The sequence below is a fragment of the Atractosteus spatula genome, chromosome 1, assembly GCF_055471065.1.
Source record: "Atractosteus spatula isolate fAtrSpa1 chromosome 1, fAtrSpa1.hap1, whole genome shotgun sequence".
In the NCBI taxonomy this organism is placed as follows: Eukaryota; Metazoa; Chordata; class Actinopteri; order Semionotiformes; family Lepisosteidae; genus Atractosteus; species Atractosteus spatula.
This window is the reverse complement of record NC_142706.1, coordinates 67984001-68001955: the sequence shown is the minus strand read 5'-3', so window position 1 is coordinate 68001955 and position 17955 is coordinate 67984001. Positions and strand designations below refer to the sequence as shown.

Below are 17955 nucleotides of genomic sequence, written 5' to 3'. Positions count from 1 at the left end.
GTATATTGTAAAAATATACGTCCTTGGAATGAGACACAAAACCAAGGTCATTTCAGTTATTAAAAATCCCAGGGCGTTTCTCAAAAATGTAGAGGTGTTACCCTGGTGTTCATGGCCTTCTAAATCCCCCTCTATGAATTGGTGTCATCACTCTGTTCTTCTCCCCACTGACAGCTCATGTGTGGTGGGCGTACTGGTGCACTTTGGCTGCCATCGCATCATCCAGGTGGGGGCTACACACTGGTGGTGATGGAGGGGAGTCCCCATTACCTGTAAAGTGCTTTGAGTGGAGTTTCCAGAAAAGCACTGTGCAGGTGTAAGGATTTCATTTATTAAATATAAGCTATAAATTCCACCATGTGTGATTGACCGCATGGCCTTCACCAACAGTTTTCTTACACCCTTCAAGCTCAACATCCTGTGGAAGTCCTACAGCACACCCATGCAGTGCACACATACCCGTGTAGTTCCTGTCGACAGGCGTGATCGGTATGGTTTCCAGTGCCTTCTCAAGGAAATCCAAGAGACAGGGGCTGATGACCATCTCTTCTGGCAGTGTCTGCAGTGCCACCCACGCATACAGCTTAGCAGTCTTCATCGCTCCACTTCCTTTTCCTTTGGCTGCGACAAAGGGAGAAGGCACAGGCTCCTGTTAATCATTTCTGCATTTTCGTTCCGACACAGTTTTTAGAAATGTTAAAAGCATGCTAGTGACCTTGATGTGAATGAATGTATTAGTGCCACAAGTTACGAAAAGTAATTCTTCACTGTACTGTCAAAAAGGAGTTAGTTGAGAAGTCTACCAGTTTCTCTTCCAGATACTCTAGTAGAATCTGCTAGTGTTAAATCAATCTTGGTCATTATTGTTAACATTTAGATCTTTCATTTATACCTAAAATCTAAAATGTGCATTTTTATTCTAAATGAGTGGAGAAATTACATATTTCTGGGATGGCAGTCCAACCTTGTATTAGTACTTAACACAGACATACCATTTTAAAAAGTATAACCCAACACTGCAACTTACATTTCTTAATTCAAACTTAAAGTGCCAACTTCCTACATCCATACCAAGGTCAACTCAAATGATTTAAGTGGCATGAAGTACTTAAAGCAGATATGAAGAAAAACCAGGGTTTCAGTGGCATGCAGGTATGATGATTGTTACCAGTACCTGATGGGACAGGTGGGGGTGGGGGAGGAAGGAGCATATTAGTCTTGCTTTGGGCTGTAGTGGGAGGAGGGGCAGTGCTGCTATCTTTCATACCATACAGCTTGGACTCTTTAGACAACGTTCTTGGCAGAGAGGATCCTTTGGAAGCATTTGGTGATTCCGTCTTGAGGGTCTTTGAATTGTAGTGCAACTGCAGTCAAGAAAAATTAAACTTTTACAAACAAAAAATGGAGGCAAAAACTATAGTATATGGTCATATGATTTCAAAGTTAATAATGAGAAAGGTCTGTGCACAGGCAGCTACTCTAAGTATAAGACTCGTAGTTCCACCTGCAGATAAAAGAGCATTTAATACCAGAAACAATGCTCAGAGGCACTTACAGTACTGGGTCAGAGATTCAGAACCCTCTAAGATAGGGTTCTTCAATGCACTGGATAGCCCCCTCAAAGAACAGCTCTCATGCTGTGTCACCCAACCTAATTCAACCATGAATTTAAAATGTATTGAAATATTTGGGGATTTTGTGAAATCTCTGGTTTCGCTTTATCACTGTAACATTTACAATAGCCCCCAGATGTATTTATATCCTTAACACAGTATACTGGAAGTGAAAGTTGGTTTTAGCAAGAGAAGTGTACGACGAAACATAAAACAGGACAAATTGTGAGAGACCGTGTCTGCAGAGCATTTCTTATCAAAACAATTAAATATATTTCAAAATATAATGAAGAAGTCCTGAAAAAAGCCAACGGTAGCACAAACAACTTTCCCAGGTAAGACTATAAGTACTGCAGTGAAAAATTCTCCCAGCAAAGCACCTGCTCCCTGGGACATACCAAGACTTCAGAAATTACTAACAAGGGTCGGGCTCCAGTTCACAAGACCCACAGTCCTGCAAGCTGTACCAGCTCTTTTCAATTAGCAACTGATCAAGATCTGATTTCTCATCCAAATAATAGTATCATCAAGCAATCAAGATCACATAAGGAATAAAAAACAGGAGAATCCCTCGAGGAATAACAATGCACATCCTTGATCCAGAACAGGAGTGGCCACCCATGTTCCCAGAGAGCTACAACCCAATAGGTGTTATGGGTCACCCCTTAAATCTCTAATTTCTGAACACTTGGAAAGCCTGCCTCGATCAATTTAATTGATTCGGTCTCTGCCAGAAACAGAAAATTACCTTGACATCTACACCAGGAATGTAAAACACAGTGGTCTCAAAGTCACTGGGTTTGGTCTGCAGAGAAGATGGCACTTTCTTCCCAGCCAGCAAGTGCGTCGTGGATGTGTAAGCTGGCTGAAGTTTCTTCTTCTTCGGGGGAGACTCCTGATCTAAGCTTCTTGAACTACGGTCACAGTTCCTGGAAAGGAAGAGAAAGAAAGGCAAAATAAGACTCGTATTTGAAATAGGTCTTGTTGGTCCACTACTACACAGTCTACGTCTGATAAAGGAACTCTCTAAGGCATGGGTTTCCAATCTCTTTACTAATGAAATCCTTGAACTAACAAGTAAAAGTTAGAGATCTTAATTATTCTGTTTTATAAGTAATTTAAAGGGCAAATTCCAACATATTTAGAAATTGGAAACATCAAATATTCAATTTTTTCATATTAATTTAATAGGTCAATAAAGGGTTTAGTTAACAGAGCTAAGCTGGCACAAAACCCAGCAAGGGAAGGGAAAATTTCCTACAACCAAACACCACCACACAATCACATAAGATAAATATCTGCACCAATCCAGGACCTGGAATCAGGCAGCCAGGAAGTGGAAGCAGCTGGTTTAGACTACAATTAAAGCAACTACTACAATAAATGCAGAAAAGAGAAGTGGTGGTTGGTGGAGACCCCATTCTCTGGAGCAGTGCAACTGAGATTTGCATCTGGCACTAAGATAAGATAACAGTAACTGACAGTGGCTGATAGTGTTCGTAGAGTCAACGGTATCACAAGTAAAGGAAGGCGAAGACCCAGTTGTTCTTATCTGTCGGCACAAACATCAGCCTAAACAGCACACTTTTCATCTGTAACAAATTCAAAATCCTTACAAACAGAACAATTAATGTGATATTAGTTTAGATACACTGCTCCAGAGACAGGACGGATAAAAAAGGGGGAACATGTATTCCTTTTTATTAAAGATGATTCAGGCTGAGGAAATACACCTAGAAGAATCAAGAGATGCAGCATCTACACAGGCCAGACGGGTACAAAAGTACAGTGATAGGAATATTCAAATGCAGACGTAATTGTAATTCAACAAAAAATGACATGTTTAAAAGAAGTTGCCATTATGGGAGACTTCAACTTTCCCCACTTAGACTGGGAAATAACTTATAGAAAATAGCAGCAGAAACCTACAGTAAATGGGAAACATGGTTAATAACTGTATTTTTATCTAGTTTGTCTACAAAAGGAAATGTTTGTGTTGATTTAAATAACCAAGACAGAAGGAGGCAAAAAAGTCAGAGAACCATTAGGGAACTGTGATTATAATAAGATGTGCTTTGAATATGTATTCAATCAGGTTCAACGCAAAAGTGTACAATTTCAGGAAAGCAGAATTTAAAGGAATAATACATGGCTTAAGATAATTAAAATGGATCGATACTGATTCTGCAGAAAATGGATGGCAACAATTTACACCGATTATGCGTGAAGAATAGAGCTCCATTTGTAGTAACAGATGGAAGTCTGAGTATATGGTGCTACATTGATCACATCCTGATGTGAAAACATTCCAGCAGGACAATGCTGTTTGTGTAACAACGGCTTTCATGAAAGATACCAATATCCCTTGGATACCCTACTAAATAAACTTTAAAACCCTCACAGATGAGCTGGAACAATGTGTGGCATCAAGGGCCAGGAAACAGAAACATGTTCAGACTCTGAGAGGAATGGGACAGGATCTCACAAAAAAATCTCCAACCTACTGCATAGCATGCACTGCAGACCTATATACATGGTAGAGCTTGTATTATTTCCAGCAGTGGTCACACAAACTACTAGCATGAGATTTCCACAGTAGATCCCCACTCGATTAACCCCATTGATGACAAAATCTGCATAATGAACTTACTTTGTATGTGTATTCAACAAAATATCGATACATCTGCTATAATAAGACTCATTTGCCTAGCTTCCTTTGACAATCAATCACAAGCAATTAACAGCATGCAGCAATTTAACATGTCATTTTAAATCAAATTAGAAATACCTGTTAAATGTAAATCAGCAAGACCGCAAAAAAAATCGTGTATGTCTTGGAAGTTTTAGCTTTTAACAATAGAAGTTTTAGCTTTTAACATTGCTCCACGATGAAGTACTCCTTTACGACTTTCAGCTGTGAACTTCCTACAGTATGTCGCCTTAAAAGCTACCAAAGACCTGGGAGAGATGATGACTATTTCCTTCCTTACCTCTTAAAACATATGTCATCGTGGTCAGGCTGCTGAGTAGTTGGATGCAGAACACACTTGCCACTGTCTATCTCAACCCGCACATCCAGCTCAAAATCAATGTTCCTCTCAGTGGTGGAGCTCATGATGCTTCTGTTAGCAGGTGTCCCTGGCCAGCGCTCCGAGAACAGCTGGCTAACAGCAGCAAATCCTGAGGACTTCTTGCGGTTTGTTTGTCTGTAAGCAGTTTAACAGAATTATCTGTGCAAAGTTCACTGAACAGGAAAATTAAGTTCTACATAGTGACCATTACCCAGTATTTCGTGCATTTAAAGCACATGAAGGTGGACTCAAGGCGTAAAATTTAATGCATCTGGAAATGTGTGTAACAGCACATACATTTTAGCAAAATGTTTCAGACATGTTCTGGATCACTGGGAGTTTAGTCAGATTTTTTAGATGTGTACCTTTACCTATTCTTCCTGCACTGCTCTATCCCAATGCAGTGGCTCAGTATTATTCTTCATGGTAATAATTCAGGTTTTCCTTAAATAAAATTATTACAGACAATGCTATAAAAATAAAATGTCTCTTGAAAGCACTGGGTGACTGCTGTACTATTACTACTGCAACATTACTACTTTAATGTTTTAAAATGACTGAATTCCAGGCTTCTGTCTTTCCTTTGTCATTTACACTTTTATACCAAATCTGGGTGTCTTCTGCAGGTAGGCAGTGTCAAACACATGCACAGTACAATGGGGTAGTTACAATGAGGTAACTGACCCTCATTATTAAAAGACATTTTTAAATTACTCAGAAGCTGATGCAATTGATTCACAGTGAGTTTTCAATGTCAGGTGGGTCTGTAGTTAGAATTTTACCAAGATAACACATTTCAGAGGTAATCACCCCTAGTTCCATTGTAAATTTCCATTAGAATTGGTTTATTGCATTATATATTCAAAAATCATGGATGGTAAAAGGATATATCAATGGTTCCTTGTGAACATGTTAAATTTTTTAATTCATTTCACAGCCGGTGTTGATGGTGCAAGCCACTGTTCTAGGATGTGGTGATAGTTATTCATTAGTCACTGAGAAGACGGACAAACAGCGCTCACATTGTCCTCCTGTAGAAGGGCTGCCTCTCCTTCTCAAACTCCTCATCTTTGTCAGAGTCTTCACTGGAGGACAAGGAGCTGTCTTCTCGCCTGCTTTCCTCGGGCTGGAAGGGAATGCTTGGTGAGAAGACTACGGGGGTGTTGGGTGTACTGAACACTGAGTGTGATCCGTCACTAACAGATGGGAAATGAGGTGGCTCGTCAATGGTGTTTGACAACAGGTCCACTTCTGTCTCCTCCGGAAACTGATTGATGCATGAAAAAATTCAAAATTCATAGTTACACAGCAGTCAAGTGACTGCAGATCATATCACATATTTCCCTGAAGCAGATATCAGCCAGTGAGGTAACTAAGCCACTTGTTCGGTAAATAAGTCAAATATCCTTTTCAAATTCCAGAAAATTCTCACGTACAAATAATAATTCCATATACTTAGATACTATAGCGCTTTTTTTGGATACTTCATTCAAAAGCACTTTTACAAATATTGAGGACTCCCCTCCACCACTGCCAATGTGCAGCCCCGACCTGGATGATGCGACAACAGCCATAGTGCGCCAGAACGCTCACCACACATCAGCTATCAGTGGGGAAGAGAACAGAGTGATGAAGCCAGTTCATAGATGGAGGTCATTACTGGCAAAGGCCAATGGGAAATTTGGCCAGGATGCCGGGGTAACACTCCTACTCTTTTTGAGAAACGCCCTGGGATTTTTAATGACCACAGAGACTTAGGACCTTGGTTTTACATCTCATCCGAAGGACAGTGCCTTTGTTTACAGTATAATGTCCCTGTCACTATTGGGACATTAGGACCCACAAAAACCACAGGGGGAGTGCCCCCTACTGGCCCAACTAACACCTCTTCCAGCAGCGACCTTAAATTTTCCCCAGGTCGTCTCATATCCAGGTACTGACCAGGCTCACACCTGCTTGGCTTCAGTGGGTTGCCAGTTGCGAGTTGCAGGGTGATATGGCTGCTGTACAAACACACTAAATGACATTACCACTACATAATTTTTAAAAGCTGACATGATCATTTAACTATCCCTGGACTAGTAGCTCAGTCCAATTACTGTATATGGTTTGGCTGATATCTGTTAAAATAGTATCTGGGCAAAACACTGTTTTTCAGCAGGGCTCAATGTTCATGCACTTTTCTTTAAGCAGACAGAAGTGTTCAAAGAATGAATGAGGAGTGATAGAACAGAAACCTACACAAAGGCAAGACTGAGATAAAGAAAAATCATTATCTTACTTGCAATGCCCTGGAAAAATCTACTTATAGTTTTAAGCAATCTGTCAATAGGACATTTACCATGATGTAACCATTCTCATTTTTAGTTCAACAGTAAATCAAATTTTCCTCTTTAATACCATAGATATATTATACATGTCAAATTTACTACAAGAAAATTAAATCGGTGCAAAATAACAGCCTCAGTGCACGAAAAGCTGATGCACCACCACCATCTGATTTGCAACTATTGAAAGAACAGGAGAATAACCAAAGGAATTCCCACAACCTGATTGACACTGGAGGCAATCAGACGTGAATCAGAATTAAAAAAAACTGAGAAAGACTAACATGCAAATTCAAAATAAGAATACTGTAAGAGTATGCAGAACTGTCACATTGGGGAAGTTTATAATACTGGAATCTGCTGAACCAGCACTCACACTTGAAAAAATAATCACTCGTTTCCAGATTTACCAGAGGGATTGCACTTTCTTAAAATTATTGTCCAAATTTTAATGATCTACACAAACTCCTGCCTCAAAAATATTATGCATAAAGTAAAAATAATTCCTCCATCAACTGCACCACAATTTCTTTTTAAAATGTATGGTCCCACATGTGCTCTATAAAATATTACTAAAAGGTGTTTTGGGACCACACACACACTTGGCTTAAAGAAAACTATCTCCTGGGCTTTGAGCTCACAGAATCCAGTAGTCACATTCACAAGGGGGTATATTTAATTTCGATTGTGATTGCATAAAAGGTATTTAACTGACTTATAAATCACAAAGAGCTATTAAATAAAAATCAATACACTAACTACTTTAGAAGTTTGTAGATGCATAAAATAAATTTCAGGAAGTGTGGTGGGAAAGAATATCACTGGATTCCACAGAGTTTAGTCTACACAGCTGTTTTGTCTATTAGAGTTGTCAAAAGAGTATTGGGGTGCATCTGTATATTTTTAAGTATTGAAGATTGACTTTTTATGTTACAAAACGATTACTCCATAAACCAAAAAGTGCAATATGGCTTCATAAGCCTGTACTCATTTTCATTTTAGAGATCAAACAAAAATTAAATCTTTAGTTTGTTTTTACTTTAATAAATATTTACCATTCTAGATTGAGAATTAAGGTTAAAATCACAGTTCAATGCATTAAAATGAACTTTTGCATCACATTTTAATATATTGTTTTTGTCTTTGTTTTTTTCTGCATACTCTTTTGTACTGAATTTGCATGTTCAGTTAAATTGGGGGTTTATCAATTAGGTATTGTGTGTTAGTTGGAAAGGAAAATTATTTTTCTTTCTTTTTGGTTTTACAAATACCTTAAAAGCTCTTTCTCCAGGACTGTCGGTATAGAAAACTGGGATATCTAACTTTAAAACAAACATTAGTACAGTTAAGTCTACAGAAACTGCAAAAAACTTAAAACAATACCCAAATTGATATTGCAATCCATTCCATTGCCACTTGAGTTGTAATCAATCTGACATGCTGTTTTTGGAACTTAGTAAGTTTTTCTTTTTAGTTCCAAAAAGGTATTTTTCACAAAATGCAGAACACCAAAAATAATGAAAAGATCACTCAAGTACCTCAAATAATTCTGCTTCTGACTGTAAACCTCGATTGCATTGTAACCGTCACAAACAAAAAACAACAATGCACAATGATATAATGAAAAACACAATGGATAAACCATAAGATCATAAGAATGTAAAATGAACTTGCTAAGCACACCCCACGGGACAGATTGCTTTTTCAGGGCACCTGACTTGGTCTAAAAGATCATTATGTCATGCCATATAACTAAGAAAGATCCATCCATCCATTTTCTAACTTCTTTATCTAATTGCAGGGGAACTGGAGCCGATCCCAGCAAGCTACAGGCACAAGACAGCACATACTCTCGATGGGACACTTTTCCACTGCAGCACACACACACACACACACACACACACACACACACACACCAGGGCCAATATAACATAGAAAGAAACATAAAAAACCAGCATGTAAAAGATGTATTGCTTTCTTTTGATTTGATATATTCAATATATCGAACAGATTTATTTAATGGCTGAACATTTCTTCAAAACGTATCATATTCTTCAGCGCCACAGGTATCAAACATTATTACAGCACCCAGCCTGGACTGCTACTGTATATCAGCAAAGCCATATCAAAGTACCAATGAAAGTACTTAGGCTCTGAATATAAATCAAAACCTCTGTTAACATTTCATTGATAATGGACTGGAATGATGGGCTACACATAATTGGTAATGAGTGTCGATATGGATTTAAATGAGAGTTAATTAGTTATTACACTGAGAGGGCTTTAAAAAAGCACTGTATGCTGTTTTGTACCATGTCCTGTATATTGAAGGTCACTCTAGGCCCCGGAGAGCAGGCATCCACTCGGATTTCTGGCAGCTCTTCTCCATCACCCAGCCTAGAGTTAAGGAACCAAAAGAGCCACTAATCAATATGTAATAAACAAATCAAATCAAGTCTTCACAATCAATCTTCTTTTTCCCCATGTTGTCATCACTGAATAGAATATTTAAAAAGGTAAAAAATATACTCGGAAACAGTACTATTCCGAATATTCCAATCCTTAACTTAAGAATTAACAAGGAGGCACTTGTATGTCAGTTCATAAAAAAATTCCTTACACAGAACTAGACATACGAGCAGTCAACATCTATCATGTGTTAAACTACTAGAAAAGATTACTTTGGAAATAAAGATAATTCTCTTTAAGAAAAAAGCTGAGCTAATTTACAGTATAAAATGATAATAGGCTTCTTAATTCAAGCAGTTTGCAGAGAACATGCTTTTAAACTTTTGACAGACTTGCACTTATTACCTTGCCTTGTCCATCCTCTTCAAAGGAGGTCTCCCAGTAGCCGCTATGCTTTTTGACCGATTATAACTGGGTTTGTATCCAAGACCCCACTTGTCTTTTAAAGAAGCAGCCTGTGGAAACAGACAGAAAGCTGTTTCAGTTTTATTTATTTAAAAACGATGGACCATGCCTATAGAATGCGTTTAAACAACTCATTCATTGTGCACTCTGCTCTCAAACAAGTCAGCCCACCCTCATGCTGGATCTCCTCAGCTTCTTGCGGACATCTCTTCGTATATCATTCACGGCAACAGACTCCAGCTGCTGATACCTTTGAATTTCCTGGTTTATTGTGCCTTCGCTTGCACCTAGTTTTCTGCAAGACAAAATGGATTAAAATGATATGTTTTTAACGTTAAAGTTTTGTGTCAGGACCACAATTTTGTGCGTTTCAAGAACTATTGTGTAGACTCAGAATTTTTACAAGTCTAAGAATAGGCCTGTAGATACTGTTTTCAGAAGACAAATGCCTCAAAAACTATAGTGGGACAAACACAGGTCACTTTCAGTCTGAAAAGCAGAAAAAAGAAAAATGACAATATTCTGACTGGAGAACCTTCTTTATGCGAGGGTATGCCTCAGATGTTTTTTATTATTTTTTTTAGCATGGAATTAACCTATACTAGCTCCTTTGCAGCTTGCATGGTGGCACAGCTACCTGTACCTACTTGAGCCTCTACAGTGGACAGGGTTAATGATGACTGCATAATAAGGATTTAACTCCTTTGCTATAGCAAACCTAAATTAGTACATACAACGTTGACAAGTCATCCAATTAGCTGAAAAGCCCCCTACACTGGTCTCTGTAAATTTCCTCAATCAGGCAGTGAATTTTAATCAAAGATTCAAACACATAGACCAATGAGCTTTCAAAACAACTCAGGGATAAGTTGTAGAAAAGCACAGAGCAGGAGAAGTGTACAAAAATTCAAAGACTCTAAATATCCCATTGAACAGGGTAAAGTTGATTATTAAGAAGTTGAAGGTGTGTTGTATCATCCAGACACTGCCTAGATTAGGCCGTCTCGTCAAACTGAGTTGCTGTGACAGGATGAAACCTGTTCATTTGGCCTCATGGTGGTATGTCTAACATTAAGAAGAGCCACAGAATTCAATGGTTGCTACGGGATAAGACGTCTGAAATTCAACAGTGTCCCAGTCACACCAAAAAGGTAGCCTGTTCATCTCAAATCCTATATGGAGTTTGCAAACATATGACAAGTTGTGGTCAGACCAAATTGGAATTTTTGAGCAAAAGTGTTATGCCTAGTACAAACCAAACACAGCACAAAGCCCTTTCTACACTATCCTTATAGTCAAGCATAGGAGGTTTCTAGGTCTTTAATACCGACCAATGTCATTCCTCAATATTGACTGGGGAACATTTTTCTCCATGCATACTTTTTCCTGGCATACAGTACTTACTTCAGGTCATCAATCACTTTGGCTTGCTCATTCAGCTCCCTTATGTCCACCAAACGCTTAGTTATCTTCCTTCCCCGTCCATCGCTAACCTGGGTCCCGGCCACACCCTGACGGCGATGATCAACTGGTTCCTGCATACAATGCCAGACATAAGATATTAACAAGACAGAAGTCTGCATTTCAGTTATGCAGCCCACAATCACCCAAACATGCAAAAATCAGAAGACACACTGAAAGCACCAGCACCCATTACCAAGCTACAGTCTCTTCTTTGCTCATCTAGATTGGATGTTTTTGAAATAAATTTCGAAATAACTTCCATCTACAACTTTTTATACTTGCACATGTAGCATTTGCAGGGTTGAGACTTAAAAATGCAACATTTTGATTCACCAGTTTAATTATTGAAGTCTTTCACAAATAAGTCTGTTACTAAGATGTGTAGGAAAAATTGCCCATGACTTTTTCGCCACCATGTGGAGCTTTTTGTTGAATGGAAGAAAGAGGGTAGTATAGTTTCAAATGCCACCTGACATACGTTTATAGTTTCATTGTTTCACATCTCTCAATGAGTACTGAGGTGGAAGAGGAAGAGACTGGTTTATCATTGAAGAGATCTCTTTTAAAAATTTTTGCGGTTTTGAGTCAGACTTAATATTGCTGATGATAAAAAAAAAACAGATTTAGAACCAAAAGTGATTCAAAGGCAAAGACAGTGTCAGCTGCTTGAAGTCTGCACAGGATGCGCAATGGGACTGGTTTTATTTTGCCCGAAGATCCTGCGGAGTTGATGGGTAATTTTGCCCTAATCTTGGATGATTACTGAAGCTGGTCCTCACACTAAATGCGTTTTCTTTCAGCGACTTTCTCAACCACCAGATCAGACTACTTTGCCATGGTCTCCAGGATGGGACCAAGTTTTGCAAACATCTTTGTAACCTGGATTGAGGAATTCTTCTTGTCCTCATATGTCCCCGACCTCTACAAGCATTATAATCGAGTACTGTGTCAGTTCCATATCCCGCTCCAACGATCAACTACAGCTATTTCTCCATTATTTCACCAAAATTCTTGACTCATTGTTAATGTAGTCTCTACCTATCCAGTACGCTTGGCTTCTGAGCAGTATAAACCCACCGACTCACACAGCTTTCTCCTTTACAGCTCCTTCTTTCCCCACAGGACTAAAAAAAAACTCTCTCCCTTTCCCACAGTTCTTTAATCGGATATGCAGTGGTGATACAGGCGTCTGAAATCAAGCCCTTACAAATGCAATCTTTTTTCACTGATGGGGTGAACCCGTTCACTGTATTGAAAGGGCCCCTCAACTGAGCCAAAAAACGGCCCTTATAAGCATATATCAGCATAACTAGGAATTTCCAGACTCAGACCCATATTCCACTTGTGCATCCCCTCAATTCCCAACACGCCCTGTATTCCCAAGATAAAAAAAATCAGCTCCATTTTACAAAATGACCCCTAAAACTGAAACCTTTTTTTCCCCAGACCTACCTGGTATCTCATACCACTCACAACCTGATCTGTGCAATCGTCTTATCTACAGTTCCCTCAACTTCCTATATCACACCTCAGGTTTCCCTTCGTTTGGGCACTCTTTCTCACCATCTCTATGCTCATTCCAATCTATTTAAGTTTCTTGACGTACACATCTGAAATATCGGGTTTTTCTTCCTGCTTTTCAGTGTGGAACTAGCCTTTTCTTGTTTTGTGATGCTCTATGAACTGGATGAATGTAGGTTTTTCTTGTTTCTTGCTGCTTTGCCCTTGAGAAACCTTGGTTTGTTCACTGTTGTACCTATTGACATTTTTTTACATCAATTAATTTCTTAGTACATCATGTCTGTGCAAAATAAATGAACTAAAACTGTTCCAAAATTAGTTTTCAGCAGATCTACAAACTATATTGGTTTATTTGTTTTATCTTTCTTCAAAAAGACACACTGTCCATTCCCAAGTGCTATATTTCCTAAAATAACCACAATCCCAAAATCATGTTTCAGAAATGTAGAATATTCTCAGCATTTGAAATTACACACCCTCTAAAAGAAACACCTGAGGAAAGCCCATTTAATTGGACAGTGATTCCAGCCCTCGCAGAAGAAAGTACAACTCAACAGCTACTGTACATACGCATCCCCAAGACAGAGGTCTGCGTGCTTTAGTGAAGGATCTTCTAGACAGGTGGCTGTCAGAAGATGTTGAAGCACTGAAAAAATCAGATGGATCAGAGGATCTCTGGCTTTTAGGGCTCAGTCCAAGAAGGTGGTTTACGAGGCGCTCCTTTAATGTTAGCTTTGGGCAATCTCCCGAAACAGCAACTCCATCTACATTCTGAATGGCAAAAAAAAATGAGTGAGGCATGACCTTTTCACTTTCACCTTACAAAAACATCATCACAGCTTGATGCAGCAGAGACACAGGCAGATAGACACTGGAGAGCGTTATAATGATTAATAAAGCTTTAAAAGAGGCTGTGATCCACCCCTCACAGGAATTTCAATTGTTCACACTGTAAACTTTGTCAGTGGTTTGATTATTAATACCAGTGTACTAGGAGTTTTATTACGAATTGGTGCTTTGAAATTTCATCCAGTCATCCGACCAAAGATGTACCTGTCATACAACTAGATCAACTAGAGAGATAAAAAACAAAGAACACACATGTACTGTAAAACAATAGTCATGCTATTAAACCTAAAAACATGCTCAGAATATTAGTCATGATAAAAAAAAAGAAACAGTCCAAGATAACATTAATAACAGCACAGTTTTGAAAGAAATACAAGTACTGGACAGAAAAATGGAAACACCTGGTTAAATGAGAGACACCAAGTATATCGAAAATAACATCCAAAAATGTGCATTGCCAGTACAAAGAGCATAGGAAATTAATGACCAAGCAGTGGAGAAATGCGATAGGGTCAGATGAATCATCCTTTACCATGTTCTTGAAGAAAACAGACAAGTGCAAGTATGGAGCCAGCCTAAAGAATTCTAAAGCCCTGAGTGCTTAGCTTCAACACTGAAGGGTTCTGGTGGTACCATAATATCATTGGGGCATATTTTCTTAGTACGCTTTGGGTATACACATTCTCTCAGAAGGCAAGGTCAATGCTAGTTGCTATTAAATAATGCTGAATAGTTCATCTTTACCACCTGTGGCAGCATTTCTGTCCTGTCAGGTGGAGTGTCTTCCAGGATGACAATGCCCCCATTCACAGAATAGGTGTGGTCACCTAGTGGTTTGATGAGCATGACACGGCTATTATCCACATGCCTTCTCAGTCACCATATCTGAAGCCCGACAGTTTCTACCTCCAATCAACCAAATATGAGTTGACTTTCTCATGGAATAATGGTGCTGCGTTCCTCCCACAGAAATCCAGACTCTGCTAAGCTGTGCCATAGTGCATACAGGCTGTACTACCTGCATGGTGGCCCACACCCTAGTATGTGATTTTACAATTTTTTCCCCCAATTTCCCCAGATGTGCCTGGTTATTTCATTAGTGACAAGTATAAAATGGGACCTTAAGATCTACTTTATCATGCAACAAGTGGAAACTGTTATCATGATCAACATGATCTGAAAGGGGAGCAAAGGGAGTAAAACTGAATTACATGCCTGCTGGTTCCAGGGAACCTGTCCCCGGGAAAATAAAGCGTAAAGGCTGCTTTAATTTGGGCAGTGTTTCTGAAAAAAGACTAACCATGTGAATAGTGGGAGACATTGTGTCTGGCTCATCCTCGTCAGACAGGTCTGCGATATTGATGGAATTGAGGTCAGCAATGTCATCCACATCCTCTTCCCCCGTCAGAGAGGTCAAGGTGTTGCCGAGCGCGTTCAGCCTCTTGCCAATGTTAGGGTCCATATGCACATCAATCCCACACATCTTCCACAACACATTCAGTGTCCACGTCCCGGCACTGCTGCTCTCTGACAGAGAAATGGACAAGTTAGGGCTTTATCCGCCTAAATATAAAATACTTGGGAAATTCTTACATGGCATAAAATTCACAGAAATGTGCATAACTAAGGACTTCATATATAGCATTTTTATCTTCCCAATAAGCCTTCCAGCAATTATTCTTCACTGAGAAGCTTTACTTCCAGTATCTATATTAAATTTGAATAGGAGCTTTTCTATATTTCTCATCCACATACTTAACAATATGTTTAAAATCTATTAACTAGAAATGCATCCATATAATTACCTGCTGAAGGCTGCCCTGTAGTTCTTGAGCATACTTCATATGTGCCATCTGGTACAACACCTGAAAACACACCAAAAAAAAACCTTAAGAAACTCACAAAACACATGAACTTTTCAATTCCTACTGATAAACCTAGCAATAAAAAACATATATATGAAAAGGTTTGTTTTTTAAAAGTCATTATAATGTTTTTTGTATGTTTGTGAGCTGTTATCTGTTTCTACATTTTACTATATTATGTTTAACATATTATAAAGTTGTTGCAGGTCTTCACTGTTGAAATGTCAAAAGCCGTCATTTTTATTGAAACATGCAGGTGAGATAAATAGGTCTTAAGCTGCCTCATTGCCTGAAATGACTCACAAGCATTCATGATGATATCTCCTCTCACTTCGGGCTTCCAGTCATCCCAGGAGGTTTCAAAGCCCTCTGCGAAGCGGATGCAGAAGTTTTTGAAGTGGCCTTTGCTGACCAGAGACTCTGACGAGCAGGCAGTGATGAGAGTGCTCTCAATGGTGAGCACCAGGGCTGAGCCCGTGTCAAAATCAATGGTGTGATTAGCCTGAGAGAAGGACAAACAAGCCCCTGTTAGCTGCCTGAATCTCATGTTGAGAGTAAATATATTATCATGCAATTGAAAAAAATATATTTTACAGTTTTTATATCCTACAGACCAGCTGGCCCCATCACAATAGGATACAATTATGCCTTTGATATCCACTATATGTTTTTTCTAAGAAAATAAGGCATAGATCTTTAGTACTGAAAATTTCCTATAAGTTCTAAAACCACAAATCAACAAAATCAACCCAATATGTCCACAATCAAAAACATAATGTATCGTATCATTTTGTGTTAAAATAAGCTGTATACTAAAAGCATAACCTCAGAATATATACGTCTATTCGGTCAAACAGATTTTACTGTGGTTAAGATACTATGTATCCAGTTATTCTTTCACATTTTAACTTATACCTGTGGTGTTGGGTTGGTGATTGGCAAGCAGATTCCCAAGTCGTTCACAGTGAGCTGAAGGAAAAGAGTACTGAAAGCTTGTGCAGAGGTTTGCTGAATCCCAGGCAACTTATCCACCACCTCTTTAGTGGCCATGTGAATGTCTTTAGTCAGTGCCATGCGCTGCTCGTTCCAGTTGTCATACGCCGCTTTATAGTTCAGCCAGAAAAGCACCGCTTCAAGGAGAATAAAAAAAAAACCCATCAAAACGAAAGGAAGAAAATTAGCTGAGTGTTGGAGAGTATTCAAATTATAATCAAAGCTGTGCTGTATTCATTAAATTACAGCAATGTTTTAATGACATCAATGATAGTGCTGTAGAAATCAAATATACAATGTGATTATATTGAAATAACACTAATCAGACATATGGTGTACCAAATCCAATTACACTTAACAACATTTCATTAAACTGCAGTCTTTTAAGACTTAAATAATTACAATAGGAATTACCTCAGATCTATTACAGGCAGCAGTGTTACCATACAGTCTGATCTCATTATATAATGTGATGGCTAATCAAGATTCTGGGCCTGGTAGTGTGATGGACATCCAAGATGCTGTTCTAGTGGTGTTTGTGGACCAAATGGTAGCACTATTCCCTTCTTTACCACAGTTTCCAAACAAATAAAACGGCTGACTAGAGACGCTGTGCTGTAGGAGATGTCACTCAGGTGCAACCTTAATCCATCCACATGAGCTACAGTAACTGCTTTGTTATTAAAGGTCATTAGCACTTTCCAAAGTGAATCAGGGGTGTCCAGGCTAAGTTCCATTCTGTGAATTAATTACTCCTTAAAGTGTCCTCTTAATATAAGTGGTGAAAGCATTTCCCACTTCTCTTCCCAATCGACTGCTGAGTCTCTTGCACTGGCCGTCTGTTTTGGTTGATTGTCACGGTACATGGTGAAGTGCCGTTCAACAGGTATGGGAGTATTTCCTTCTATATGTTTCACATCATGCTTCACAGATAAGATGGTGAAATTAGGAGCATCTGCAGTGCCTTTTTCAGTAATTTGACTAAGATTTATCTTGCTCTCAACGATCCATAAACCTTGTTCCTAAATTCTCCTGGCTACGCTTGTACTTCCATCTTTATTGATGTAATTAATGATAATCGTAGGAGAATGAATCTAAAGCTTACAGAAACATTTGCACTGCCTTACATGGAAGAAAATGCTTGTATATTTACTGGGCAGCACTTCACCATACACCTTGAAAAAGATCAAAACATATGGCCAGTGTAACGTACAGTATAGTGTAACAAGTAATTTATCAGGAGAAAAAAAAAGTCCATCTCCGTATTTAAATGCAATTGAGCATACAATTGCAATGTGAAGAAAAAAAAACTGAGGTCAAGAAAGAAATGAAGTCCACAAACTGAAGTCAAGAATAGACAAGACCTCAAAGTGGTTGT

General features: G+C 38.8%; 1 protein-coding gene across 12 annotated transcripts in view; it reads right to left on the bottom strand.

The window, feature by feature from the left end:
* Positions 1 to 17955, bottom strand: part of bltp1 (bridge-like lipid transfer protein family member 1) — a 121433-nt gene that overhangs the window by 16160 nt on the left and 87318 nt on the right. For 3 of the 12 annotated variants that reach the window (XM_088917992.1, XM_088917993.1, XM_088917994.1), the window contains 15 exons: positions 16500 to 16714; positions 15888 to 16086; positions 15525 to 15584; positions 15020 to 15246; positions 13441 to 13641; positions 11290 to 11420; positions 10057 to 10180; positions 9826 to 9935; positions 9324 to 9408; positions 8283 to 8333; positions 5707 to 5951; positions 4604 to 4819; positions 2362 to 2542; positions 1175 to 1364; positions 460 to 621 (listed from right to left, as the gene is read on the bottom strand). In XM_088917992.1, the coding sequence (XP_088774118.1) occupies positions 460 to 621; positions 1175 to 1364; positions 2362 to 2542; positions 4604 to 4819; positions 5707 to 5951; positions 8283 to 8333; positions 9324 to 9408; positions 9826 to 9935; positions 10057 to 10180; positions 11290 to 11420; positions 13441 to 13641; positions 15020 to 15246; positions 15525 to 15584; positions 15888 to 16086; positions 16500 to 16714 (2397 nt within the window). The remainder of the gene's footprint in view (positions 1 to 459; positions 622 to 1174; positions 1365 to 2361; positions 2543 to 4603; positions 4820 to 5706; positions 5952 to 8282; positions 8334 to 9323; positions 9409 to 9825; positions 9936 to 10056; positions 10181 to 11289; positions 11421 to 13440; positions 13642 to 15019; positions 15247 to 15524; positions 15585 to 15887; positions 16087 to 16499; positions 16715 to 17955) is intronic. The other 9 variants (XM_088918000.1, XM_088918001.1, XM_088917996.1 and 6 more) reach the window with 8 other exon arrangements.